Raw genomic sequence first — 26948 nt, forward strand, 5'->3', positions numbered from 1 at the left:
TTAAATAACTTGAAGACGAAAGATCAAATTAATCGATTAATCCTTGAAACAATCAAAATGAGACGGATGAAAGTAATCTGTTTGATGCAACTTGGTCGTTACATGTAGCTTTTCGAGATACTAGAAGATTCTCTCCTTACTTCCTGATAACGACAATTTTAAAAATATAATTTTTTTTAAATCACAATTATATTTTTGCCATCGTATCCCTTTAAACTACGGTAAGAAATCAGTAAAATCGGAATCTGAAATGTTGGAAATAAGACGCTTGATTATACGAGCTCGTTGTGCTTGAGATGCATGCACAGACGTCCTTTAAACAGAAGTCCACTGCGAATTTGCCGACATGCTTCGAAGGTCTTTGTCTCTGTGGCCAGTTTCTCTAGAAAAATCAGAGTCGAAGATACTGTCCTGGAAAAACTGGAGCAGTTTCGAGGTTGAATTTGTCTTGTCGCAGATTCAGCTGGGATGTCAATAAAGATAATAAGCTGACGTGGTGTGGTGTTTCGGCTTCTTTATCTTTGCGCTCAGTTTTTCGGGAAGACGATAACTTCTTTTTTAACGCAATATTCTTATAAAGAAGACGAAGAATAAACAAATTAACGTCCTTTCCATGTTCCTCGACGGTGACTATTTCTTTCTTGTACATAGATTCGATCGCAAATGAAATCATGTTACGTGAGGAATCTCTCTCGTTTTGACATTCGGATCTTCAATGATTAGGTTTGAAATATTCGGCGTTCTCATTATATTTCCTTATCGATTTTTCGACAAAACTGTCAATTATCCATTTTCAAAATTGGATTTAATTTTATGTCTCTTTTTCACGACAATGAGATTAAGCGCTTCTTCGCGATGATTTCGTATACGACAGCTTCGACGATGCAAATTCTATTCCTTGTTCATTTTCATGCAAATTTTAAACTCGTAGCTTCAATTTTTTTCTCCAATTATTTAACGAAACAGCGGCGGGCGCGCATGAGAAAACCGCTCCGCAACGGATATTGATCGGGCAACGAGAGCGAGCGTTGACATGAATTTTATAGTTAACATGGCATGCATGCCTGGCGGAGCTTGATAATGCTCAATCACATCCAGGCGTCATTAATAATAAACATAAAAATAAATAAATCCTAGAAACAAAAGCGGATAAGTTGTACTTCAAAATTTATTTACAAAAAAAAAAACCCCCCAATAGACATCTCTATCGCGCGAAAAAAATATTTTCATATCTAATACGTCAATGTCTAAATACGTTATATTTCGCACATACAGAGTGAGATACAAAAATTGTTTCAATTAATTTTACAATTAAAATTTTGTCATTGTTAAGAATCTCTTCAAACTACAATGTTTATATCGAAAAAGCAACATTTATAATAGTAGTATAAGAGAAATTATGAAAAAAACTGTCTTGCAAATCTTATTTTATTAAAATATGAATAATACACATATATATGTGTGTATGTGAAATATTGTAATTTTAATGTTTTATAAAACCTACGAGAACTCTCTCTTTTTAGAAGGCACATATTATCCGTCTTTATCTGGCCTGATACTTCAATCGATTGCCTAATGTATAATACGATTCGAACGATTAATGAAGAATTAGTCGAATCGTAGTCTGTCAATTGGAGCTCACTCTTATCTAACAATAAGACCAGCTGCGATAAAGGATCGAACACTTATCGGGAGCATCTGTCGCGACTACCAGCTCGCATATACAAAGATCACTAATAAATAGACAATACGATCATCGCGCGTAACGAGATAATTATACGTTACTTAATTCTATTACGTATATCGATTCGCTGCTCTCTGTTCAAAACTTTACGTGAAATTCATTTGTGTCAGACAAAATTTCAGTTTTCATCACAATGGTTTTGATTAATTAGTTTACTTAGCTTCGAGCTTTATCTGTAGATAATATGATCTTTGTTAAATCCATTTCATGAATAATAAAAAAAAAATAATAATTTATAGAGTTATTCATAATCGAAATAGATGCAATGTATAAGGTATGTAGGTATGTGCAAGAGATATTTATTATTCTGCTCTCTTTCTCTCATTCTCATTGGCATTCAAAATTATTTTATTCCAGGATATCTATATTATAGTATATGTATATGCATATTGTAATAAAATGAATTTATTTATAAATAAAAAATATAATATTATATACATCAAATATAAAAAAATAGAATTCAGCGTCTTAGCACTTGTAAAACTATGTTCTATCACTTGTAAAAACATCGATAAAATGTCTAATAAATAATTTCGAATGATCCGAAAGCTTTGATTTTCCGGCCAGTTGAGTGGAAGAAAACGAAGACCAACTAACGAGGCAATTTAAGCCCGAATTTCAAGGATGCCCTCAAAGGGAAACCCAAAAGGGCCTTTGATCAGGCCTGCATACTCGATCGAGCGTTAACGTCGATACCTTTCGTCCGCGATCATTTGCGCGAGGCGTGTGCATTCTTTTTTCGCTTGCTTTTTTCAGGCTGAGCATATATTGTCAATTGCGCTCCCTCGGCCTGTCACACAAGATTCTTTTACGAGCGGGCCTGATATTCGCTCTTATCGTAAAAGTGCGCTGCGTGGGACGACGCAAGCGAGCGAACGAAGGAAGGGACAGGGAAAGGGACGCGAAAGTGAAAAGCGACTTTCCGAGCCAGCCGGTGCGGCGAAGGGTCCCCGGCGACGAAGAATGATCGAACCCTGCGGACGAACGCGCCTGCGCACTGCGACAAGCACGTCCTGTTCAAGGTCACATGGCCGCCCACGCCGCACAGCCGAACCGTCCCTTCGCCCAGCGAAGACCCGGTGCCCTTTATTGAAATTCGGCGGATCGATTGTCGCGATTGTGCGAGGAACCCTCTCGACAACCCGCCTTCTCGACGATCGCGAGAACATATTTAAACGCGATTGCTCAGAGTTATCGGAACGTTTCTATTTTGAGATCATTCAAATCTTTATAATAAAATTCGTTTGCAAAAAAAAATTATCATAATGACGGAATGTCAAACAACCAACGTGAAAAATGAATATAAAGAATACTTATATATAGAGATGTATATATATATGTGAATACTTTTTAACTGATATATATTTTCAGATTATTTAAAATCTCTCCAATATAATTTCACAGAATACAAAGTGTTTGTCTATAGAGTCTCTTAGATGTAAAGATTATAAAATTTTTATAAATACTATATTTATTATCAACCAACGTCTTTTTAAAAATTAAGCATTTTAATGAAAATTAATAAAATAAATATCCTGAATCATTTAACTCCTTTAATATTATCCCAATTATAAATACTGTATTTTTGTATATTTCAAGAAAACAATTCAATGTGTATCTTTAAGATATTTAACTTGATTGACCATGGATTATTCAAACATATACGCACATCGATGAGCAAACAATTTTTTTACGATATTCGCTGAACCGCTAAATAAAATATAAACGCAGTTAACGCTTTCTCTTATCATTTTTCTTTGTACTAACCATTACCGAGTTCGTTGCACCGTTCGCGTTGTTCCATACTCTCAGCGGATGCGGATCGCAGAACGCGCTGCCAGACACGTTCCGTGACGTTTTCGCGGGCCACTAGATATCTCTAACAGACGCATTCGCGAATCGCACTCCATAATGTCCAACTATATAAAGTCCGAACAGGCAGCTGAAAAAACACGCGACAAAAACTGGAGGTCCCGGATGCCTGCGGCGGGTGTTTACTCGCGAATTTACGGCGCTGATTCGCAGCCGATCGCAGATTCCATCGATCTTGATGCAAATTCTCGAGCCGCGAGATCGGGCCATCGATCGCGTGTTCGCCATAATCCAAGAACGATCAGCCGAGCATATTGCACTCCGTTCCGTTAAATTTTCACCCGAGATAAGAGGAGATGTATACCGATTTGGAATTAAAGAGTCGAAAGAGTTAATAAATAATTTCCTTTCTTTATCGATAAGAACAATTAGACTAATTTCAAAATTCACAATAAATTAAAAAAAAATTATTATGTAATACTTTCGCGTAGCAGATGATTTCGTCATCAAAAATCTCAAAATATAACTTAGAGCGCTTAGCGTCGTTGCGCATTTTTTTGATATGTCAAAATACAGTATCTACAGCTATCGGTAGCCGTGTACAGAATAGCGATCATAATCTCAATTGTATTCATTTCGAGCTATCGATAGAGAAAATAACAAGAAAAAACATTATTTTTCTCTCATGTACTTGTTTATTGAACTTAAAATATCCAAAAGGCCCCCTAAAGGGTTAGAGATACTTCGCTGTCCTGACTGAGATAAATAACAAGGGAGAGCACTTGTTTTCGTGGCGAGGTTGCAGCGCTGGTTGCACGTGCACGTGATGCGTGCGGTACGAAAGTATCAAGCGGATAAAATGGAGCAAAAAGGAGCCGTTCGCTCCGTATTATATGGGCGCGGCCGGCCGCGTCAGTCCTACGTTTTGTTGCATTTGATCGACGGAAGCCGCATCGCATCGTGTCCGTCTTATGCGAATGTAACCGCTACTTTATTTAAAATGTGAAATATGGAATATATATATATATATATATATATATATATAATTTCATATATTCCATATTTTATATTATATATATATATATATAGATGATATTTAGAAATTGTTATTATATAAATTGGTGATATTTACAATTTTTTTTTTATGGATATAAAGCATTGATCTCTTTTCGGCGTTTTATATTTTTATTGATGTTTAAAGAGTACGTCAATATTTTTACGTCTTCAATATTTAGCTTTTTTTGTTCAATATGAGTATTTGCGCATAGCGTGTTCAAAAACGATGGTGTGACATGCTGCTCCTCATGTTATTATTTGAAATGAAAAAGCTCGGTCTAGTTTTATTCCGTAGGGTATATATATATATATATTTTCAATATACAAAATCTAATTAGAACTCAAAAAATTAATATTTTTCTGATCTTCGAGAAATAAAATTTCAGCAAAACTATAATAGAAATATATAATTTTATAGTAATACTATTTTGTGTTATTTTATAATTTTTTCTAGTAAAATTAGATTCAGAGTCTCAAAAATATATTCTGCGGAATAAAACTAGACCGAGTTTTTTCATTTCATACAATTACACGAGAATGTCACACCATATATATTCGTCGAACCATATATTTTTGAACACATTACACGCAGAAGCTCGTATTGAATCAGAAAAGCTTAACAGCCAAGATTTAAAAATACTAACGTACAAACAATACTGATATTTATACATCAATAAAAACATATTTAAAATGCTGGAAAGATCAATTTCTAATATTTCCCCAAAAAATTCTCAATTTTTTATACTGCTAAAATGGACGTTAATAAATTTTTACATATCAAAAAATTAGATAATAATCATATCTCTTCACACAATTATATATATATATATTCACGCAAAGATGTCAGTTATAAAAAATATTTTGCGTTACGAAATTTATGACAATAATTCATGGGGAGTGCACTTCCTTGTCAGGATATGTACAATAAATACGAATAACCGGTTTTAAATCTTAATCGATTCTATTCTAGCTATTTGAATATGATTTTCTTTCAATGTGTCATACTAATCATCAGTGCCATCACGCATCCTCAATATCGCGATTATTAATCGTTGCGTTGAGCAGACGTGTAAAGATGGTATGAAACCCGATAGATCGAATCGATACAATGAGTATCGATATAGTTGGAGAAGGGAGCATTGACGGTCGACGATTCTTCAAAAAGAGCTGACGCAAGATAAACTTTTTTTTATAAATTTATTAAATTGGATTGAAAATAAAATATGCAGGATAAATCCATTTTCATGATCGCACTCTTTTGAATACATACTATTACTCAAGTCTACGCGTTTATAAAAAAAACTCGCAAATTAGACGAAACGATATATGTTTATGAATACTACTTTGCAGTTTCGCTTCGCGAGTGAAACTCAATTATGCATTCGCTCATGCTAGCTTAGCATTAATTTATCTGTACCGAGAAATGTCTGTCATTACATTACAAAAATCACTCAGCTAATGTTATATTATAACTCAGATTTCTATCTCTATCAATCGCCTCTCTTAAGCAAAATTAAGGAGATGATTAATGTAAAGGAATTATAATGTGCGATAAAACAAGTGCGATAAAAATTCAAAATTTTTATTTTCTTATATGGTCTGCCTGAACAGTTAAATACAAATGAAACTTTTTTCTTTTAATTGTACTAACAATAAATTTAAAATAAAGAAAGGAATAATTAAGAAACAACTTTCGTATAATTTATTGTATCTAATTAATAAACAAACATATCTATAAAACGTTTAGGATCTTTGTCCTCTGATATGGGAAAAATACCCGGTTTAATCATGGAAGAACTCGCTTTGCCATTCAAAAAGTGTTGAAATTCATATTATCTTTTATCTTAATCGCGCGAATGTTACACCTTCTGAGAATCGATCGCTAAGGTCTTTAGGGATGGTTAACGTCGCAAGATGATCGTACTCCAATGGATTATCATGTCGCAATTTGCAAAATCGCGCGCAAGAGAAGTCGAGCGAAGAGTTGTTAACGCGTTGTATTACAATGACGCGACGTTACATAACTCACCGAACTGCGGACGCTTTGAATATCGATAATTAGGCATGTAATCGCCGTTGATGACGAATCTACCGACTCACAGTGGCGATTCATGTTTTTGTAACATTTTTTAAATTTTGCTCAGCGATTTATTCTTCGTTGCAAGCTTGATTATTTGCACTTTATTGAACGAGAGATGAAAAAATTAATTTATCTAAATAAATAAATCAAGATTATATCAATAAATTCAATTCATTAAATCTGCTATACATACAATATATAAAAGTCATTTAAATAATTAAATGCCGAATAAATTGTCACATTTCCAGCTTATTTAACAATTAATTAAGTTTCTCATCTCCATTTCTAATTAAAAAGATAAATGAAGACTGCTCATCCTTTTTTTTTTTTTTTTTGGTTTAAATTACAAAAATTATAAAATACATAATTTTTCTCACACACTTGTTTTATATAATTTTTATTCAATTCATTTTTAATTTATTCACGAGCGGTTTGGCTCGACTCTAATTAATCTGTCATAGCCATCGGACGGTCGGGCGAAACAATGGAGCATAAAGCACATAAATAGCGATCGTCCGAGGCAGCAGCCTTTCAATATCGCGACCAGCTATCCTCTCGCTACCTCGACCCTTACCCGGGGAATCCCGAATTTCCCATAGCAACGTGACGCGGTGCACTCCATTACCCATGACCTCCGTGCCCCGAGCGCACCTCCGCTGCGCTGCCCCTGTACCTGCGAATCAATGCAGCTCCGTCGCGTGCATCCCGGCATTCCCCGAAACGCGCCCGTAGGCTAATTGCAACGGAAATTACGATGAAGAAAATCGTGCGCGCGTCCACGTACTTGGTGCCTCGCAGTTTCCGCAAAGTTCGTTTGCCGATATTCGTCGTCAAAAAACCTAACGAAAGCCTGCATTTTTAATATGCGTTTATATATATGATATACAAATGTTCCCGTACTTAAAACTTGAACGCGAGTTTTAAATTAAAAAAAAAAAAAAAATCATAAGATTTGTCCGCATTTAGCTTCAAATAGAGTAAACGTTATTGACTCTTATTCTTATCACGCGCTAAATGTTATTGTTTGATGATGTATCGTAATAAAATTAGTTTTGTTAGATGCACAAAATTTGAAATTAAATAGATGAATCTAGCGTTGCGGTAGAATGTGTACAGAGAATAAACGCCAGCTCTTATTTTCGGTATTCTAAGCGCTAAATATTTTTCCAATTTCTTTCAATCTTAATCTGGTGTTAAAAAATTCGCGTAGCTAGCGATAAATCATTATGAGAGCTAAATAAAGTATATACAGTCTAAAGTGAAGTACATCGACGAATGTAACACGGTCGAGCACAAAACGATCGCATTTGTATTTAAAATAATTTAATTCACGTCATGTGAGCCGATCGGAATTTATTAACTTACTCATGATATAATAAACTATACGAATCTTGTTGCTAATCGATATAATTGATAAATCTAAGAAATTCTTAATAAAAAAATTATTAAATATTATTAAAATAAAATTGTATTGTTACTGTTGTTTTATGAATTTCTCGATTAATCTTTTTATTGCATAATATTTAAAATTGCGACAGATGAAATGATATGTTTCTTTCATATATACGACGACTGAAAATCATTCGCTTTCTCACTGCCACGTGAATAATGGGAAACAAAGTTTATATATAACGAATTATCTGGTTAATGAGCACGGTTTTTGAAATATGAAAATTTGAAATATTAAATGATTGTATAAATATGCGAGGTTTCGTCTAGGAAATCTAGTATATGCAAAACGTATTTTTGATAAAAATTTCCAATTTCTATTTAAATTGCTTGCTATGAAAAAAAGCTTTTCTCATTCAGCAGTTATTGTATAAAAAATTTTATTTGATTAAAAAGTCATTTAAAATGTATTATATAGAGCGATATTTTTAATACGTCGCGCACGTAGTTGTTTAAATATATTGTTTTCATGTAATCATATCATATCGTAACGTAATCATTCAAATATCATTTAAATATCATTTAAGCATCATTTTATTAAAGTCAAACAAAGTCATTCAGTTGACAGTTATATAAGAAATTATACAAGGAAATAAAAAAATTAATGATAATGCAACGTGTATTCGGTGAAAGAAAAAACTTATGAATAGACAATAAAAATAAAATGCAAAGTATAATTATTCTAATAGAATGCGCATTCGCAAAGTACAAGAAAATGTATTAAATCAAAATTAGTAGTCATTAATCCCCTTCAAGACAGGAATACTCAAATCAACACGGGAGCAATACAGATTCGTAAAGAATACTTCGAGTATTATAAAGATACGCAGTTATCGATAGAAGATATCGAAGGTCAAAATTAAGTCCAGACTTGATCGCTAATCTCGATCTCTCAATATTAATCCGATAAGAATGCATTCTTGAATAAGGACTGGATGTTGGATATCGAGACACACGCCTTGAGGTAATTATAAAATTATGCATTTAAGATCAGAAAAATAACAAGATCAACAAATTTGATTAGTAAATTTGCGGATATACTAATCATTTTGGATCAGAATCATTCTGTTGAGTCAATTAGACTAGTAGATCATCAAAAACAAAATACGATGTCAAAATTAATGTTGTAAAGAAGAGGTCAAAAAAAGAAAAAAAAATAATACCAGCATTAAAATACTAACATCAAAATTTTTTTAAGTTGAAAAGAGATTAAACATATATCATAAATTTGGGAGTTATAAAAAAATATCAACATTTAAGATTCTTATATATATTGTATATAATTCCTAAAGATTAAATTTTAATTAACTTACAATGTTATTAAAAATACAATTAATTAAAGAATAAATGTATATTTTATGCATTTCCGGAAAGGGCAAAATAGAGATCTTATGGAAGAGCTTAAGGACACGTCAACGTGAACGCAATGCTCGAATGTGCTCCGAAAGAGGGAACTCGCTCGCGCAAACGAGTTAATTTTAGTTTAATCGACCGACCTGATACGGAGAGCTGAGTGTACGAGCGGCGATGCACGTATGAGCGTGCACACGACGGTGAATTAAACAAAGTGTCATCAAACGAACGCTTCCCGAAGACAAAATACGTTTCTGATGACAAATACCGCGCGAGCAATTAACAGAAACCACATTTGAAAAAATATTGATTAACATAGAGAAGAGAGATAAATGTATTATAATATGTATTATAAACTTATAAATATGTAAACGCGCGAGTATTAATAATAAATTTACAATATAGCAATTAGTATATTGAATTTTTAAATGTCGTTTATATAAAACAAAAATATGGCTAGTTAATAGAGAGAAAGAGGAAGGGTCATGATATATCGATAATAATTTTAAAATATGTGTTGGGTAAAAAATGTAAAGAAAGTATATTAGGTAAAGAAAGATTTCATCGATATGTCAAAAGATACACGCGGTTGTCGAAGACGAATTGTATAATGCGATAACTACCAAATATGTATATACATCGCAATAGATTACGTGCATATTGCCACGAGCCTCGTTTTCTCCCACTGCGGAGTACATTTCCAAGTTTTTCGACCCTTGGACAACAAGCAACGTCATCGACGTCTAGGATACGAAATCCTTGATAAGTACAGCTAGCCAAGGCCGACATTTCATTTTGCTGCGTCGAGCGCGCCAGTGCGTTGAGAGAATTTAATGGCTTTGGTTCTCTAATATCGACCAGAAAACCTTGGCATAACTATAAATATATAAGTTGAGATATTTGTGTGGAAAAATTTCTTGATAGCTTTATCACGATTTCGAGATTACTGATTGATCAAATTTTGATTAAACGACTAACTAATTTCTCTAGGAAAAGCTTTAATAAATTAATAATAAGTAATTCCTAAAAAAAAAAAGATGCTATCAACTTAATTAAATTTTTATTTTATAATTTAATTCAAAACTTGATATAAGTATCGAATTAATTCTGAATTAAATTATAAAATAACACGATAAATTATGATTAAAATATTATATTTCAAAAAACATTTCTTTTACTTATCTTTGTAATATCTAAAAAGCAAATATCGCTATAAATTTGCTTCACATATGCGATAATAATATATTAAGTGGCAAAACAAAGAGTAGAATCAATATTAAAATTGATGTGATAGATATTTATAATTTCTCTTTATCAAATTGTCGTTCTTTCTCATCAATTCCTAATATTTTTGAAAAACTGTTCGAAAAATTATGAATCATCAAAAAATTAACATAAATCTTTCTGTTATATGTCATTTTTCTTTTTGAAGAAAATATTCAAAAATATTTCCTTCGATCAGAGGATTCTTCTTCATTCTCCTTTCGAAACTAAACAAAGATTGATCTTATTTCTCGAAAAAAGACAATCTCTATCCATTTTGGATATATCCCTTTTTTTACACATTTACAAGATCGATCGTTTTTCAGACAGTGATTTACACGCCCGCTAGATCTAGATCGCTCGATTTCGATCCGCACAACCTCTCGCTCCGGCCCCACTCTCTCCTACGGATGATCCATATGCACATCAGCCCCCCGAGGGAGCGAAGTAGCCGGAGTTATGGCATATAGATCATCGTGTTGAAATCAGATAAACGGCCGGCCGGGCTCCAAAAAAAGCAGGAGAGGCAGTGTCGCAATGCAGACCTCCCCCCTTGTCACGATAAAAATGAAAAAGCGTCGTACGATCTTCGATCTTTCCTGAAATAATTCTATCTCATGGCTCCATCATAGATCATCGTAGACGCCGATGTTGTTAAGGCATTGCATGAATAAGATTGAAGAGGATAGTCTATCTGTATATGGATAAGATGCGGAGAAGTACTCTTCCATATGTGATATATATATATATATATATATATAAATGTCGATAATTTAATTATCGTAAAAAATGAAAAGATGATCTAAGATCTAGATCGCGATATTTATCGTTCGTTCATGAATAAAAATTCGTGGAAGAGTCTATATTTTTCCGGGTTTAGAAATTATTAAAATGAAGACACTCAAGATTGATTAAGATAGATAATGTATCTAAAAGAGGACAAGATTAAGAAAAAAAAAAAGAGAGAAAGAAAAATATTATATCTCCCTCGATATGGATAAGGTTACGAGAGATATCATTTTTATATATATTTTTGTATATCTTTCTAGAAATCTGAAATATGCTAGTCATTTTATGGAACACATTACGCTCTTGATATCAAACTTAAAAAAAACATTAATTGTCCATCAGCCTAATTATAAAAAATAATCGTAACACAAAATTTCAAATTTCCAATAAATTTAATATATATTCCCGAAATAAAAATTTTGCGCTGCGCCGTTTTTATAAAAAATTCTAATGATGAACAGAATATTTCTCGCGCTCTTTCGCAATACGGATTCTAGACTCGATGCGCTTTCATAACAACATCAGCTGACATAGGGATAATCTTCCTCCGTTAATTCGCGGCGATTTGCGTACGCGGTGGTCACGTAAGAGCGATTTTCGCGGGCGGCAGAGGACTTGTCATTATAATCAGCATCATCTAATTAGTCCGCTTCTCTAGAATACGGTAGTCTATACAATGAATTACGTCAGACTCGTGCATTTTTTCCGTCGCTTTTATTCGCGCGGCCGATGAGATGACGTTGGGATATCTCTGCGAGACATTAAGCCGCGTGACTTGCGAATCCGTTGACAGATCTCGGCACACTGCTCTCTTTTCGGCACAAACACTATAATGACTGGCGCGAAGGTAATATCGCATCGCGAGAAAAACGCAATTTTGGATGCATCAATGACTAATCGATCCAAAAATGTTGTTTAAGTAAGTCTAAGCTATGTTCATATTATATAAACAATATATTTAATTTATTTATATTTAAATTTATAAATTATTTAACTTTGTATTTAATTTGTATAAAAAACACATAAAAGAATATTTTGCAATTCAATTTTCAAATAAGTAGTTAATTCTTTCAGATCTATAAAATCAAAAATTTTTGCAATCCAAAATTGTAAGAATTTTTAAAGTTTAAAATTTAAATCCTTTAATTTTCTCTGAGATACTTGTGCATCCTTTCCTTTGAATTTTGTCTACTTTTTTTGCAAATAAAACTTTGAGATTTTATCACTCGGATTTTAACATTCTTGAAATCTCAGAGATAAAATTACATCCGTTATGAACAAGATTTGTCTCGAACGGAGAAGCCAAATACAATCGCGTTGCATCTTGATTTGCAACGGAGCCGACTAAAGTGCAACATGTGCTGGGTGCATAAACGGAGAAAGGGAAGAGAGGAAGGAGGGCTTTGAGGTCGGTCGTTTGGAATTGCTCGATTAAGGCCATAGACTGCAGGGCCCGCTATCAAAAGACTATCGCACGAGATATGTGCAGTGAAATGCAGCGATGCATCAAGATTACCGGCACGGAAAGTATGTATCCGCCCAAGATCGGTAGGAAGCTCGAATGATCGACGAATTTTCGCCAAGTCCGCAGAAAAGTTCATATTGGAGTCTGCAAAAATCTTGCCATCATTTTTATATTACTCGCGTAAGTTTCGGTTATACGGAGACTTGCAAGATAAAGATATGATTATAAAGTAAACAAAAATTACCGTCATAAAATATCAAAAAAATATTTATTCTTTTCTTCGCATATAAGAATTAACAGCAAATTAAACGAATCTTGCAGAAGGGAAAAATTTGTATCAAGCAGATCGATTAGTTTGCAGGCAATGTCAGAGGCACTCAAAAGGCTATCGAGTGAAGTGAAATGAAACGATGCACCGTGCGCGTAAGAGAAAAATTTGATAGTTAATATCGAAGAACTGAATGATTAAATATCATAAATGTAAAAAGATGATATAAAAAATTTTAAAACGCAAATTAATTTGTTTTAAATTTAAATGTAACGTATACGTGAATAAAATATGCACGTAAATTTTAATTAAACAATTGATAACTGGCAACGCCAGTTTTTATTTCTCGCGGCCGCCAATTTGTCAGAGAAATGGAGTCTTCAACTATTACATGTGGATCGTGTATGTGGATGGGACGAAACGATTTTCAGGGATGGCTGGCGATAATTGCGCCGCCCGAAGCGCAACAGTAAATCGTACAAATGGTGCAGAAGAGAAAGGTTTTGTCGTCGGAAATCGCTCGATTAAGGCCATAGACTGCAGGCGGTGCCAATCAACTATCAAAAAGCTATCGAGCGTGTGAAATGAAGTGCGGTGATGTGTCGCGGATGCGACAAACCGACGCGGAAGTTACTCAGAAAGATAAAATTGATATTATCTAGTCTTGCTGTGAATTATTACTAACTATCCAGGTATCATTTTCTTAACAACATATATAGATACAAAGATAGATGTAACGTATAGCGCAGAAATTAATAGATAATACATGATATTAAATATATATAAAGTTTCGAAAAAATATAAGGAAATCTTGAGAAATATAAAGAATAAAAAAAAAATTGTCTTATTATAGTTTAAATTACATTATCATCAAAAAAACTTTTTTATGCTTCATAGATAATTTATATCTATAATCATAAAGTATGAGATGTAGTTTAGATATATAATAAAATATTTTTACTGTAGTTTTTATTATTCTTGCATCTTTATAAGATAGTTTCCTCTTCATTAAATAATGAGAAGGATATAAAATGCATAAAATTCTACGCGTGTAAAAATAAATTTCACATAATAGATCATAGAAAAAAAATATATCTTCATTAACTAAAATTAAAATACAGCGCGCATGCGTTTTTCCATAAATAAAGCAAAAATTTGACGATATTTAAGAAAATAAAATATGAATAACATATTCGTTCGATAAAAAAAGTGATGGATTTTCACTGTCACCGCGGGTAATGAATAATGATTAAAGAACGCAATCCGATATTCGCGATGCCAAACTATGCATGCAAACGGCGAGACGTAGCGTGACCGATACATTAGAGACAATATAAAAGATTAAGAGTGCAGGTACCGGCTTTGCAACGTGATCGGGAAAAACGACTACGCCACTACGCCTAGTTGCAAATAATTGATTGAAGTCATCCTTGAAGTCAATGAACAGTGGTACCATTTTTAGCCGTCGAGTAGTGAATTTAGATCGCGCTATTTGACCTAATATTCGTCGCGTAGTGTTTTCCGTTGATCAATTGATCGCTATCGCGCACACGCTTGCACACATGTTCGCAAACATCATTCCGCACGATGTGATTTCAATTTTGTACAAAAATTATACAGAAAATTATAACGTCGCGATATTCTAATATTTCTTTTCGCTGACTCATTTAAAAAATCTGAAAAATTTCAAAGTTCCTTATCTTGGAAAAAAAAAAAAAAAAAAAAAAAAAACAATTATATTAATATCAAAACTTAATAGTAAATATTTCGCGAAATTCAATAGCAAATATTTCCGAAATTCTCCATTTTTAAAATTTTATTTCTCCGAGTTCCTCAAACCCAAATATTTATTGATCGATTTAAACAATAATCGGTGAAAAATTTTTTTTTACGTTTTAAAAGAAAAATCAGAAAGTTTGTTGTTTCAATCTTCAAAGATTTAACAAAATTTATAATTGATTATTTTTAATATAAAAATTATATAGACAAAAGAAAAATAAGAATTTTAATTGTTTCAAAAGTTAGAAGAGAGAAAGATCGCGATTGGTAAATTAATTATAATCAAGAGTAATCAATAACTAACTCAAATTGACTAAAAGATTATTATTAGAACGAACAATAAGAAAGTCTTGCAACAAGTTAAGAAGAACACGACTTTCGTTCTTTCATAGCGGTCAACAGCCGTAACTGTTGCGACATCGCCATTTTCACCTGCGCTGCTGCACATGCACCCTTGAGAGACTCAATATAACGATGCATCATCCGCCGACACGATTTTCCACTATTGACTTTTACTTCCATTTAGCGCATTCGGCGCTAAAAATGACCATGCAATTGTGAATTTCAAGTATTAAATATGAAGATTGTAAATTAAACAGCCACATTTAGCGCTAAATACACAATTGGAATAAACTTATAAGATTCATGTAAAAAATGTGTTAAAAACAACAGTAAACAAATAGATTCTTTTTATTTCATAGATTATCAATTTTTATTCGTCAAGAGAGAATGTTTAATCCGTCTTTTAATAATTTTTGTAAAGACTTCTAAAAAAAGAATTCAATTTGATATACTTTTAATATATATGTTACCTTTTTTATATTTTTGTAAAAATATAATTTTGGTTACTGATTCAAAAACGCTTATAATAAGAATAAAAATTTTAGGAACGAAAAATGTGACGAACAAAGTGCAATGATTCACCAACATTATCATAATGTGGTATGAAAATTTACATTCGTTATATGCGCAGGATGTCGAATAAGCGCGTTATGCATCGACTCTAGAAGAAGTAGTTAGATTTCGATGTTGAAAGTCGAGAAGCGGGAAAACTCGCAAACTTGCTTGGCCGACGAAAATAAAAATCGAGAAAAATAAAAAAAGAAGGGCAATAGAAGAATTCGGAGAGGAAAATGCAAGGCGCTTGCGCGACCAGCTCGTTTCCATGGCTTCGTAACGTTTCGCGTAGCAACGCGAGGACTTTTGACCCCGTTCGATTGTCCTTCGAAACAGCTTCGTGCGCCGAGGAAGCGAAGCGCATCGCGAATCCACGGTTTTTTTTTTTTTTTTTTTTTTTTTTTTTTTTTTTTTTTTTTTTTTTTAGTCTTATTGCCTTACTGACAAAGTTGTCGATGCATCGCGATGTGCCCTTGGCTGCACAAACCGCGAACCCGTACGATAACAAGCTTCATGGAAAAGAAACATCTTTTATCGCTATCTTTATTACATATTTGTCTTAATGAAATTGATTATTTTAGAAATCTCAAAAAAATAATTACTAAAGGGCGGCAATAATTTTTGTTTGTTATAAAGTATGTTTCTAATAAGAATAAAATATAATGCATATTAATTTATTTTAATTTTTATTTAAATAAATATAGATGATATGGAAGATTAGTTTTTTAGTTAATTCCACAAATTTGCATTAGTTCAAAAAAAAAATTAATATTGATTAATTATATTAATATAGTTACCCTTTCACTTGTCGTTGAAATTAAAGAACTATAAAAAAATACAAATTTTTATAAGATATCTTATAAAGATTTATACTTTTTGATCGCGTCAAAAATGTACATTAGGAAAATTTATGTTTATATATGAAAAAATTAATCTCTCCAACAAATATAACTCATGTATAGCAATATAAATTATAATGCATACGTGTAGTTTTATCTCTAGCCATAATTTATGCACTTCTGGACTCGTCCTACGTTTTAGTGCACTTATGGGATTTACCTGAGAATGCACAGTAAATTTTTCTCTTCCTCTCTCTCTCTCTCATTCTTATCGCGCGTATTTATTTTGCGGAGATATTCCGTTGATATCGTTCGGTGATCTTATACCGAAGCAACTGATCGCAATTTGGTATAAAGCGTGTCTCACGAACACTCGCGCGCTTTATGTTAAAGTACCGGGAAAATTTACCGGAATGTGCACGAAAGTGAACACGGTCAATTAAATTCTCTTAGAAGTTTCGCGGACTCGGAATGTCATGCAAACGCTATGCAATTAGTTGTATTATTTAATTAATTAATATTTCACCTTATGTATTTATTATTACAACTATCGTACGATCAATTAGACATATTATATATTATGGAATAATTAAAGAGAGCACTTTGCCAAAATAGAAAAATGATTATTTTTGAACACAATTTATATACATATCGATACTTTCAAGAGATTCTAATAATAATGAAGATATTTCACATATATACGGTTGTCAATATATAAATAATATACATTGAATACACGTTATTATATATATATATACATGATAAAATTATTATCTTATAAGAATGACAATTTTAAACAATGTTTCTTGCAAATATAGAGCGTAAGAAAAAGTGTACTTTCCGTGGAACTAAAAAGAAGAATCTCATCAATAATATTCCAAATAACATCTTTCTGCAAGTCAAAGTAAAACTGTAATCGAAGTATAGCGAATTCAGGTCAAACCTATGATAATTATTATTTCGAAAAAAAAAAAAAAAAAAAAAAAAAAAATTGGCAGCGTTTGACAAACAGCTCCGCAATTCATCGTTCGATGCAAAAGCAGCGCCGCGTGGGTGTATAAAATGCGTCTGCTCGCTCGCTCGCTCGCTCGCCCGTTCGTTCGCGACTTCATAATCGAACGCGTCGATTTTCAAGGATTACCACGTGCCAGCGCTATTCCTTCGTGAGCAAAACGGCCACACTCGAGCGTCATTACTCCCAGAGAGAGCGAAACACCTCGACCGTATAAAACTGCCGTTGTGCGTGTTGTCGCACACGCGCGAGCAAAGTTACGTGGAGCGTGTGCGATAATTTTTTTTTTTTTGCAACCAGAACGGCAAAGCTGAAAGCGCAATTAACCCTTCGCGCTCCCAAAACCGGATCGCGCTGGTTTTCATAGTATTTTTAACTGTAGGTAGACTTGTCATTACATAAATATCGAAGAAAAGTTAATACGATAAGACTTCTGCGTCTCATGCGCAGTATTTGTAACTGAGAGTCAAATTATTTATTAGATATCGTTAGAATATACTGGATTAAAAAAAAAAAAAAAAAAAATCTATGAAGAATAATATATACTGCAAATTTGCATTGATGCGTTTTTTTTTTAAATTCCTAATGCTTTTTTTTAAATTCCAGTTCAAATCGGCTATATCTCTCCGATATAATATCTTTATTTGAATCTTATTGTTAGTTACGTAAGATCGGAAAATATTCACCGGTACGATTTCCTTCCATATTTTCTATGATAAAAATTCTACTAACTACAAAATTTATCATTAAAATTATACGTAATGATAATAGAGAAAAGTCGCGGAATTATTTTACACACACTTATATAAAACTATATGGCAGAGAGAAAGAGAGAAAAAATATAATGACGATAGTGTATAACCAATTAGATTTGAATTATAGATAGAAAATCATTGTTAGATTTGCTAACGATATTGAATAGTATAATCCGATCGCGTAATCGATAGTGAGCGTGAAGTATAGTGTTCACATGGCGAATTAAACTTGTTATTGATTTAATTACAGCCTCTACTTACATGAAAGACATGTCGAATAAGTCTGTCATGTAAAAACGACAAAAATTAAAGGAAAAATACTTGTTTTATTGCTTAAGCTTAAAGCGAAGATATACTCCACGTGCTGCGTATGAATAATGTTTAGCATTTTATCGCAAAGTATTTGTGCTTCGTATTTTATAGCGTGTACTTTTGTCATCGTTGTCATGACAAATATCAATAAAACTTAGCCATATAAACAAAAAGGTAAAAAAAAAAAAAAAAAAATATTTACTTCATTTAGTTCATCTAATCAATAATAAACAAAGCCAAATATAAAATATGCTAAATTATGTCAATTATGTATAAAGTATAAAAATAAAATGCCCATTTATGCATTCACCGAATGCATCTATATCTATAAATTAAAACATTTTTTTTGTTTTTGTTTCCATATTCCAATTTCTATAATTCAATAATATCAATAAGAAATATTGCAACGTAAAATATTATAAAGTATGGGCTGTAAAAAATTGTGTTTTTCTATCGATTTTTTAAGAAAGAATTGTTTAATATTTGTACAATAGTTTTCTCTTTTTTTCTCCTCTCTCTTTCTCTTTTTTCGAAAATGTCTTGTTTATTAGTTACAATTGAAACAAAATAATCAAATAAATATAAAATTATACATAGATTGTAACTAAAGCATCTTTTTAAGGCATATTATTGCTAAAATAGAATTGGAAAATGATTGTAATTGAAAATGTTCAAAAAATATGTAGCTCTATAGTATTTTTCATCATATTGTCAAAAAAAAATTTATATATATATATTGATTTTTCTTATTAATGTATATTTCTCACGTATTTTTTGTTGTTGTTGTTAATTGTCTTTTTTTTTTTGTATATCATGATATATAATCAACTTTATATATTACAGTTGGGCCACGTTAAATCATGTCATCATTTTATTATACATGTTTCGATTATGATTGAAATATAATTAATAGCGATTAAATAGGAAACTTGCACTTTGATTAGGCACGGCCCTGAGCTCGTACGATGTCGAGAGGAGGAGGAACGGAGGGACCGGAGAGCGCCGCGGAGTTTCGGGAAAGAAATCGGCGCGGCGAGAACACGCGATAGCGAAGGTGAAGGGGGACGCGATACCGCTCTTGAAGATCGGCGCGACTCGCCGTCGTCCGGCGTGTTACTATGCTACGGTGCCGCCCTCGATGGCGGATCCACGCGAAATCCACACGTGATCTACACGTGCGGATTCCGCGACGAGGATATTGCTGCGATCTAGCGGACACTCGGAACAACATCATCGCAATATATAATGGGAAATATTTTTTCTATTATTGAGCGCGACACATTCGCATTTCTCCATAATAAATATTATTCCCCGAAGAAGATTGATATGAAAATATTCTGCATTTAATTTTTCTAAAATCAAGCAATATAGGTTGAATGTCATATGCATTTGTTTATAATGTAACTTTTTAATTGCCTATACAAATCTATATGTGAACGTAAGATAGTAAAATTAAGATTCCTTTTTAATTAAAAGAGAAAAAAAATCGGGAGCATATCTTATATTTTCTGAGGAGACTATTTTCGGAAAGAATCTTTGAACTTATTATGCTGATAATACCGCTGAGCAGGTCAAAAAGATGCACTTTGCATCATATACAAAAATATGTCTGATACAAATGAAAAACACACAAAATTTTAATTATTATATCTAATGATTGTAATAGAACGTCTTACCTTTGCATTTGGTTCCCACTTTCCCAGTTCCCCAGATATAATCTTCACCTGTAATAAAAAGATTATAAATAAATATGTGTATTTGTATTTTTCTATCAAAATATAAAACTTTTTCGATCACAACAGAATTATTTAATATAAAGTTAAAGTAAATAATTAAACTATACATTTTCCTGACATAAATCTTATCAAAATTCAAGAACGAAAGAATATGATAGAGAAAAATTATTTTAATAATGTAATATCTTTTAATATACTATATTATAATTCATGCAATGAATCATACAAATTGAAATTTAATCCATTTGAATTAGTATATTACTTACAGTGCTTGCAGAGGATAGGTGTTATAAAATACACATCTACAAGGATGTGATTGTAGGAGTTGTGTTCTGCGCTCGTCGAATCAGCTGCATATGCTGAAACAAGGAATTGAGAAGTTAATGAACAGATTCAAATTAAACACAGATTCAATTCTAAATTAATGCTCGCGATTATTATGGTGATATACATGTTCAATGGTGTTAATGCTTACCATACGGTCCATTGCTGAGTGTTACATAAGACGACTCTTCTTCATTGTGAGTGTCAAGGTACGGTGACAAGCTTCCTTTCAGCATTAGGGCTTCGTCAATCGTATCTTTTGTATCTAAACATAAAATTATGGGAATATAAGTTACAGAAATTGTAAAAATAAATAAGCGCTCAAAAACAAAATTGCGTTAAATGTAATTTATAAAATGAAATTCCATACCAGGCACAAAGTCTTCCGCTGAATTCTGAAGTCGCATAAGACGACACCAATGTGCTGTTTCCGATCTTTAAAGATGTATCAGTGGATGTTTGTGAAGGAATAATCACATCAACAGATCGTCGTCTTCATAGAAAAACGTATGCAAGTTCATTTGGTTGTTAGTCATACATTGTAGGTAGCAAACGTGATCGACTTTGTGCAACACTACAACCACGAAACATAATCTCTTTTGATCTTTATGCATTCTCTTTGGAAACTCAAAGCACTTTTTCTTTTATCGCTTCATAGCAATCAAGGAAAGCATTTATTTTATGTGCGATCTCAGATTACTCGCAGCTATTTGAGCATTATTTAGGAAAACCGATCTTTCTGTAATCGACGATACAGTTTATCTTCTTATTGGGCACATAGAATTCTCACTTGATTTGTAATTATTAAAAATAATGAAATTTACTCTTTGTTAAAAAAATTATTTTTGTATATCCTTATACACTGCTATCCTTTTAAAAATTATCTCTATCGCTATACATAAAATATGTAATGTTGCAACGTTGCCCCAAAGATGTTGGTTTGCCAAATATCTTCGAGCTGCTCCTTGCCCAATAGCAATGTGATATGAACTATGATAATTATTCATGCGTGACAATGCAACGCATTGTCATAATGTTTATCATTCTCCTTTGCATTTCTTCCGTGAACATTCACTCTTCAAGTGTATCTCTTCTTGCTCTTCACTATTTCTACGTTTCATATCCAAGATGTCGTGATGAGCCTACGACGGTGGTCTATACAACACATAAATATCATAATATTACAATTGGATCAAACAATTGTCATTTTCTATTGTAACTAATTATAATAACAATTAAATATTCTTTTCTTTTATAATTTATTTGATTCTAAAGATATATCTTAAAAAGTATCTTTGTGTCTTATAATATTTATAATTTCTATTACTTAGAAAAAAACTAATCTCTTTTACCTCTCTTTAGAGAGGTTCAGAAAAAAAAGAGAATACAAGAGAAGGTTATTTTACATAAAAAATTAATATTCAATGTTTATAAATTCAAGATTCAATAATACTACAATATTCTACCAATATCCTTAGCTTAAATCAACATCGCTACCATTTGCCGATTCGCCAGGTAACTGTCATCAACTTGAGAAACACATGCACGACGTGTACGCGTAAACCGCGTGCCTCGACGAAGCCGTAAACGAAAGTTTACGTGTCAAATACGTGTACGAGAAAAAGAGATAGAGAGAGAAAAAAAGAAAAAAAGATCATAGCGTTCCGACAAAAACGCTTACCTCACTTAACGTTGCTCTTGCCAAGCGGAAGGCGAAGAGAGCGGCAAGAGCGAAGTGGATGCGCTTCACCACCTCGCCAACGAGAATCTTCGAGGAGACGTGAAACTCGCGACGCGGATACTTGGTTCGCCGCGCGTGAGCGGCAGCTACGGTGACAACGCTCGACGACGTGGAACTCTTCTTCTCGAATTAACTCCGTACTCGCGATGACCGTATATACCGAAAATTTACGGGCAAATTGGCTATTAACCACGGAGTTATCAAACACGTTGGTTATCAACCGTCGCGTCGGTTATCAACGACGCACAAAGGTTGCGCACAATAATAATATCATCGGTTGTGTCGTGAGACACGAACGAACACGGTTAGGCCAGCTTAGGCAGCTGAGGTCGCTACCGGTTATCGAACATAAATCGACTGCTTCATCGAGATCATCGTCTCGATTGTAATCTCGACGAATAGCGCTCCCTCTGACGGCGTCAATTTATATTACTCCGGCGGTAGAGTCGAGATGAGTTTACGAGCGCAGTCGCGTTGACAGGTCTACTCTTTTTGTCACCACGTGGACAAGCTAGTGGCCAGTGTACGCTTGTCTCGCTCGAGCGACTCACGTACGCCGTTCATCTCCTTATATAGCAAATTGGAACACCGTCTGAGAGAAATCTCTTTATCATGAGCAAGATTACCCAGGAAGCTTACGACGAGGAGATCAGGGAATTGATGGATGGTCTCGGTATGACCGAAGAGGAGGCGGTCGAGGACGCTATCAAGTGCTTTGAGATGAAGGTAATGCCGCATCCTTTGTTTATATCGCTCGATGATCAGTGAAAAATATCCTGATCCTTGCGCGCGATTATGTGAGTCATGCGTTAGGTCGTCGAGAATCCTCACTTTCACGTACATTGGAAATAAAGAAAAGAATGAAATTTTCCAAATTTTGAGAAACTTTTTAAAATATCTTTCTCGAACTAGTTTCGATGAATAAATTGTATAATGAATATGAATAAAAAGAAAGTATCTTTTCTTTTTGTTTCGTTCTTTTTACAGGCGTGATCTGCGCCAAGATTTTTCTTTCTTTTTATCACTGTAAAGAAAAATAATAAAATTCCAAGTTATTTGAAATTTTGCCATCAAAACTTAAGCGAGAATTTATTTGAAAATTTCCATTGTATATTTGCATTTGATCAAAAGTGTTTTGTCTCTCATATATGCATTTACATAAGTTACTAGCGAATAAATCATCAAAAATTTTCATCGATATCATTAAAAATGAATATAGAATATTAACAATTAAGTGATGGTAGTCTGAGACTATTGTTATTATTACAAAATATTAAATCAAAGCGAAAAACTTTACGGTTAACTTATAAAAATTAATAAAGATATAGAGGAGATAAGAAAAGTTAATAAACATAAAATTTTATTTTATTAATTGGAAAGAAAGAATTCCGGTTTAAACTTCAATAATATTTTCATAAAAATTTTGGAAGTTTTATGATAATATATTTTACTGATTTTTATTATTATTGCTATTAAAAGGGCAAAACTTTAGTACTTTTACTAATAGAGTACTTACAAAAGTGTTCTGTAGCATAAAAATAAAATTTGTTACGCGGTCCTTCCGCATTTCTTCACGGTCTTAGTTTTGTAGCACTCGCGTCACGATTGCTATCTTAAGACATCGACCTATTCTTTATTGTACTGTATCTATCTGAACGCATCCATCTTTGAAACTGCAAAAAGAAAAGATAAATTTGTATAAAAAAGGGCGAAGAAAAAGTTTACTTTAAATTACGAAAAATATTATCGCGCTATATTACCCGCTTCGTCACAAATAAATTATTATTAAAGAAAATGATTAACTGTAGCATAAATATAAGTCTTTATAAAAATATTTATGAAATAAATTAATGAAAATTTTATTTACGACTATTAGAGAAAATCTCGTATACTTTGATCACAGGGCCTGATCATAATATTGCTGCTGCGATATAATTAACATGGAGCGTTTATTTCGCGCAGGGGATAGATTTGAGCAACATTATCACAGATTTAGTTCTTGAGGACAAATACAAACAAATAATAATATGTCTGGAGCAATTAACGCGCGCTATGAATGACAAAAGTTACGAACGTGTGCCCGAGACGTTGCAAGAATTGCGAACTGAATTGGATAAGGACATTCGATATAGAGTGTTCGCGGGTAAACGCAAATGTTACAACGTCTTGATCGATCTCCTGAAGGATTGCGAGAAGAATCACGTTATATTTAAATCCGCGCTGGAAACGATTGCCTCATTAATGTCCGGTTATCCGGATTTGTTGGATGACAACGGGATTGCATTGCAGGCAGAGTAAGAATTATTCTTTACAAGATTGATTCTAAGAAAAAGCGAACAGATATTAATAAATATCTTTCAAAACTGTAAAAAATAGTAATATAAATATTATAATTGTAATATAAATATTATAAGAGGAAAAGATAACTTAAAACCGAAAAGAACAAGATAATGAAAAAAAAAAAAGTTTTTTAATCGAAGGATAGGAAAATCTATGTTACTTGTTGATATCATTTATAAGATTATTAGAATATCAGAATATCTAATATTTTTTCAAAAGAATATTCACCCTCTCATTTAAATTAAATATTGAAAATTATTTTATAAACTTTGTTTTTTTTTCTATTTTTCAAATTTGTAATAACTTAACAAAAAAATTAACGTAAGATGCGCCAGCATAGAAAAGAATCATGATTGAAAATATAAAAATTACGAAAAATAGTTATATTTTATAAATATTCGTCTCTTTTTTTTTTGTCTCTGAACGTTTTTCACGGAATTTTATTCATCGTCAGGATTTTAGAGAGGCATTACGATACCGCGACATTGCAGTGTCTGTTATATTGGATACGAGAATGCTGCATAAAGCATGAACTGAACAGGCAAAAGATCTTTGATACTAATATCTTCGAAAAACTCAAGAAAATATTGGTGCGTGAGGACGTAGGCGCGTACGAGATCAAGGACGCGTGTTCGGTGATCAGAGCATTGGTCTTGGACGATGATATTAGGCACGAGTATGGAAAAGCTCACGAGCATGCAACTATCATGGCGAAGGGCGCTCTCGATGTTCTCACAGAGCTGTTGACAAGTAGATTATATTTTTAGATAGCTTTACAATATTAATCTGAATTATTTTTGACGATTATTCTCTCTTTCATATATTATTATTTATATTATTATTTATTTTATAATAAAATAAAACATTATGATAATATATGCATTTGTCACGCGGACAGGATTTAAGAGGGATATGAAGGTTGTAGGTGATTTGATGATCACCTTGGCCGCATTAATCGTCCGAAATGAATTCTGCCAAGAAGTAGAGGATGCTGGAGGTTTGAAATTTATTCTGGATATAATGACCGAGTATCCAGACTCGGAAAAATTAAATTGGCAGGCCTTAAAGTTGCTCAAAGCGCTCGCTGGCAATGACAATGTAAAATCTCACATTGTGACTTCCGGATGCGCGCCTTTAATCGTATCCGTTATCAGTCGAATGAAGGTAAATTTATCTGTGATAAACAAACGAAACAATCTTTTTTTGTAGAATAAATTTTTTTCAGAAAATATTTCTTTAAAACATACACAATCAAATAAATAGTTTTTAAGACGAGTTTTTATTGAAACGTATTATATCTCGCAGAGATCGGAGAATATCGTGACTGCCGGATTAGGTTGCATATCCGCATTATCTTTACGAAGCACTTCAAATTCTGGTGTGTTTTACGATTGCGGCGCAGCCCAAGTGATCGTAGATGCTATGAAGGCTTATCCTAATAATGTAAATGTCCTAAAACAAGCCTCTTGGGCGATTAGGAACATGTCAGTGCGAAACAGATCCGAGTCCAAGGAGTTTTTAGCATATGGCGTTGAAGAAGTGTTACGTGATGCGTTACGTTTGCACGGTCCCAAATTGGAGGACAACATCAAAGCCGCATTGAGAGACCTAGAACTGAAGGTAGACCTAAAAGAAAGATGGACAGGGAAAGGTGTCAGCATGAGTAATGAGCGTTATTAATAATTGTCAACATAAAATATTATGGGTAAAATCTAATATTAAAACTATATTTACTATACAAATACATGGATAATTTGAATTTTGTACCTTGCTTTATCTCACCTCGCAATGCTATGTAATATTTGATAATAGTCTTAATTAATGTAATAAGTAAGATATTCTTGTGCTCAAAAAATAAAAATTTTGTAAAATAGTCGCGATTTTCTAAGCGATATTTCATAAAAGTCGGCATGTTAATTTATATATATTGTTTT

At 32.9% G+C, this 26948-nt stretch overlaps 2 protein-coding genes across 2 annotated transcripts; one reads left to right on the top strand and one right to left on the bottom strand.

Moving 5' to 3' along the window:
- Positions 1 to 4: 4 nt before the first annotated feature.
- LOC138940006 (uncharacterized) lies at positions 5 to 22993 on the bottom strand. The gene is made up of 6 exons (XM_070308455.1): positions 22615 to 22993; positions 21304 to 22088; positions 21085 to 21198; positions 20876 to 20968; positions 20550 to 20597; positions 5 to 571 (listed from the first exon to the last, which is right to left on the bottom strand). The coding sequence occupies exons 2-6, from the start codon at positions 21338 to 21340 to the stop codon at positions 528 to 530; spliced, it is 336 nt and encodes a 111-aa protein (XP_070164556.1). The 5' UTR covers positions 21341 to 22088; positions 22615 to 22993; the 3' UTR covers positions 5 to 527.
- LOC138940005 (armadillo repeat-containing protein 6 homolog) lies at positions 22962 to 26948 on the top strand. Its single transcript, XM_070308454.1, has 5 exons — positions 22962 to 23400; positions 24637 to 24968; positions 25469 to 25764; positions 25913 to 26178; positions 26320 to 26948. The coding sequence occupies exons 1-5, from the start codon at positions 23287 to 23289 to the stop codon at positions 26692 to 26694; spliced, it is 1383 nt and encodes a 460-aa protein (XP_070164555.1). The 5' UTR covers positions 22962 to 23286; the 3' UTR covers positions 26695 to 26948.

The sequence above is a fragment of the Polyergus mexicanus genome, unplaced genomic scaffold (genome assembly GCF_030449975.1).
Source record: "Polyergus mexicanus isolate NDT 795.1 unplaced genomic scaffold, iyPolMexi1.0 SCAF_15, whole genome shotgun sequence".
Classification (NCBI taxonomy): Eukaryota; Metazoa; Arthropoda; class Insecta; order Hymenoptera; family Formicidae; genus Polyergus; species Polyergus mexicanus.

Bases quoted from the DNA above. Each gene is read 5' to 3' on its own strand.
- LOC138940006 (XM_070308455.1), bottom strand. From the start codon at position 21,340: ATGCGACTTCAGAATTCAGCGGAAGACTTTGTGCCTG. The intron at 21,199-21,303 runs GTATGGAATTTC...TTTTATGTTTAG, and splicing joins AGCGGAAGACTTTGTGCCTG to ATACAAAAGATACGATTGAC. The intron at 572-20,549 runs GTAAGACGTTCT...CTTCTTTATAAG, and splicing joins AGTGGGAACCAAATGCAAAG to AATATTGCGTTAAAAAAGAA.
- LOC138940005 (XM_070308454.1), top strand. From the start codon at position 23,287: ATGAGCAAGATTACCCAGGAAGCTTACGACGAGGAGATCAGGGAATTG. The intron at 23,401-24,636 runs GTAATGCCGCAT...TATTTCGCGCAG, and splicing joins TCAAGTGCTTTGAGATGAAG to GGGATAGATTTGAGCAACAT. The intron at 26,179-26,319 runs GTAAATTTATCT...TATATCTCGCAG, and splicing joins CCGTTATCAGTCGAATGAAG to AGATCGGAGAATATCGTGAC.